Genomic DNA, 2,683 nt, shown 5'->3' with positions numbered 1-2,683 from the left:
AGCATATACAGTATCTTAATCTGACCAGCTCGAGTATGTATACCTGACGATTTTTTTTACATCTTTGAAAACGCTTTCCCCACCGCTGAAAGTGCATACATATCATAGAACCTTTTTTTCTTTCTACCATCTAATCTTAAAGGATGATGGTTATCAAATCTTATCCCCAAAATCTTATCATCAAGATTTAAATAGTAGTAATATGCGATGCACTTATTCATTCTCGATAGTTCGTCTCAGCAAATACCAATTTGTCAGTTATGTTGATTATTCCCGAATCCACGGATCAGTTCCAATTGCACAGACTCGATAGGCATAACACCTTCTATATAAGGTGGAAGAAAATGGTGGAGCATTCGAAAAGTAGAAAATTAGAAGTAACTGATGTTTATCATGTAAGAAATTCAAATTCTGTGGCCATGTACAAAGAGGCAAGGAAGAGTAAAAGAAGTCTTTATCCCAACTTTAAGGAAGAACTCTTACTTCATGGAACCCAACTACAGAATGTGGAATCAATTTGCACCCATAATCTGGATCCAAGGTAAGCATAGATTCTCCTGATAAGAACAACCGCAAAATCTATAGATGAAAACTAAAAAATCATAAAATTTTAACTAACATGGAGCACTACGCAAGCTGCACGTGTTTCGCTATCACCATGTCATCTTCAGGTGGGTGAAGGTAAATAGTATAGTTTACCATCATTTTACATCAGAAAGAGCGCAATTTACTTATCCGAGCAAAAAACTGTCTTTGTTGTACTGAATTATTCCAAGTTAGACTTGCGCTTCTATTCTGGGTGTATGAAGAATTGGAATTGGAAGTAGTAGTAGGTACACCTACCTTCAGTACCTCAAGTTATAACTCTATTCGGTAGGGTCAAAAACGTCATGGTTGAGGTAACTACTCAGTTTCCAAAGAACAAAAAACTAACATCTAAGAAAGAAACAGTCGCTCTCTTAGTAAAAGTACTACTTCAGTATATAAGATACTTATTTTAAAAACTAATTTAACTAATCATAGAGATAGACTCCACAGCATCTACACCAATTTTTCAATACTAATTTCTCGAATTTTAGCTTCTGTGTTAGCAGGCAGTATGGCGACGTTGTCTATCTAACTTCTAGTTCTGCACATGCATCGAGTTTTCCATCGCCAATAGTACCAGATACTCATCGTATCATGTTCGGATGTAAGGTATTGATTGGTAATCCTCTCGACATCGACCGAACACCTAAAGAACGTTGGCAAGCTATCCCCAGTGATTGTGACACAAAAGTCAAGCAATTCGTTGGCGATAATGGTGTAGTGAATTTCGAAAATGGTATTGTTGCTAAATGGCAAATGGAAGATATCTTGGCAGAATTTTTGATCGTCTACAAAGTGATACAATAGAACCTGATATGTATAAATGACACTTTTTGTTTGTAGTATGTGTATGCAGGACAATAAATATTTTTATGAATGTTTAGTACTACTGTATTTCTGAAAAAAATTCTTAAGGAAGCGGGTATGAAATGAGGAGAATAAATGTCAACAATAGTTTATTGCAGTGAAATGTTAAAAAAAAACAATATGGCAGTGTCTTACATCAACATCCTCCAAGGAATGCTCCAGAAGAGCGTTGTTCATGATCTCCATTAAAAAAAAACATGCAAACTATCAATAATTAACTGGTAACACAGGATTTCATTACAGTCTAAACATAATCGAGTTACACAACTGTGATATGTATCACAGCGCTCGTTCATTCTTCTATTATGTTTTCCGTCTTTTCAAATAATAAGTAGGTGAGATCTTGTGGGATTCAACGTCTTTAAGAATGAATGATTATGGATATTTTTTCAATCAATTTTGGTTTCGCATAATTCGTTCAACAAGATTGTATTTGAATTATTCCATCTCCTATTCTTATCTCGAATTCATAATTTTGGGGGATTACATCATTTCTAAATAGGTTGATTGTCAAAGTAAGAAACAGAGCCTTATAGTTGGAGAGCCCAAGAAGGAAATTTGGGATTTACTCAAGCAGGCCAGATTACTATCAGGGAAGATGCCTTGGACAATGTGGAGCACTTATACCAAAAATTAGACCTGCACCTATGTCGTAGGGGGAATTTACACGCTGGAGTATGTCCCCATCGATAAAATGGCAAACCTTATATAACCTCTTTTTCTTGTACCATCTAACCTACACGACACTGGAGTAAATTCACATTCAGCATCGTGGGCTCCCCTACTATGAGTGACAAAACGATTCAGTCTATATACATTCACTAATAACTTGTCCAGTTATGAGGCATTTATAAAAATTTTCAAATTGGTATAAAACCTACAACAAATCTATTCTTGATTTTGAATTTTATACAAATGAAACAGTCAAATGTCGAAATGTTGGGTTGAAATATTGGATTTTACGGGAAAGTGGTATTCCTCTAATTATGTAACTTGAAAATCGACACATACTTTAGTTTTATTCTCTTTTTCTCGCGTTGAGGAAATCGATCTTGGAAAAACTACCAGAAATTGGAAGAATGTTAGGTGGTAAATATTAACAGTTTACAATTCTAAAACATTATACACTCATTCATAACTTGAACGTCTAGTTATATTGATGCTTCTGACGAATCAATATTTCATTATTGAAAAACAAACTTTATGCACTAGTGAAATACAATATGTA

General features: G+C 34.7%; 1 protein-coding gene across 2 annotated transcripts; it reads left to right on the top strand.

The window, feature by feature from the left end:
* The first annotated feature begins 212 nt into the window (after positions 1-212).
* LOC123321517 lies at positions 213-1,471 on the top strand. Of its 2 annotated transcripts, XM_044909178.1 has the most exons (3): positions 213-395; positions 471-541; positions 1,080-1,471. In XM_044909178.1, the coding sequence occupies exons 1-3, from the start codon at positions 261-263 to the stop codon at positions 1,393-1,395; spliced, it is 522 nt and encodes a 173-aa protein (XP_044765113.1). In that variant the 5' UTR covers positions 213-260; the 3' UTR covers positions 1,396-1,471. The 2 variants fall into 2 exon arrangements, with proteins under 2 accessions (XP_044765113.1, XP_044765105.1); XM_044909170.1 differs by having other exon boundaries at positions 213-541.
* Positions 1,472-2,683: the final 1,212 nt, after the last annotated feature.

This window comes from Coccinella septempunctata, chromosome 1 (genome assembly GCF_907165205.1).
Source record: "Coccinella septempunctata chromosome 1, icCocSept1.1, whole genome shotgun sequence".
In the NCBI taxonomy this organism is placed as follows: domain Eukaryota; kingdom Metazoa; phylum Arthropoda; class Insecta; order Coleoptera; family Coccinellidae; genus Coccinella; species Coccinella septempunctata.
The sequence above is the reverse complement of the archived record's forward strand: the minus strand, read 5'-3'. Positions and strand labels throughout refer to the sequence as shown.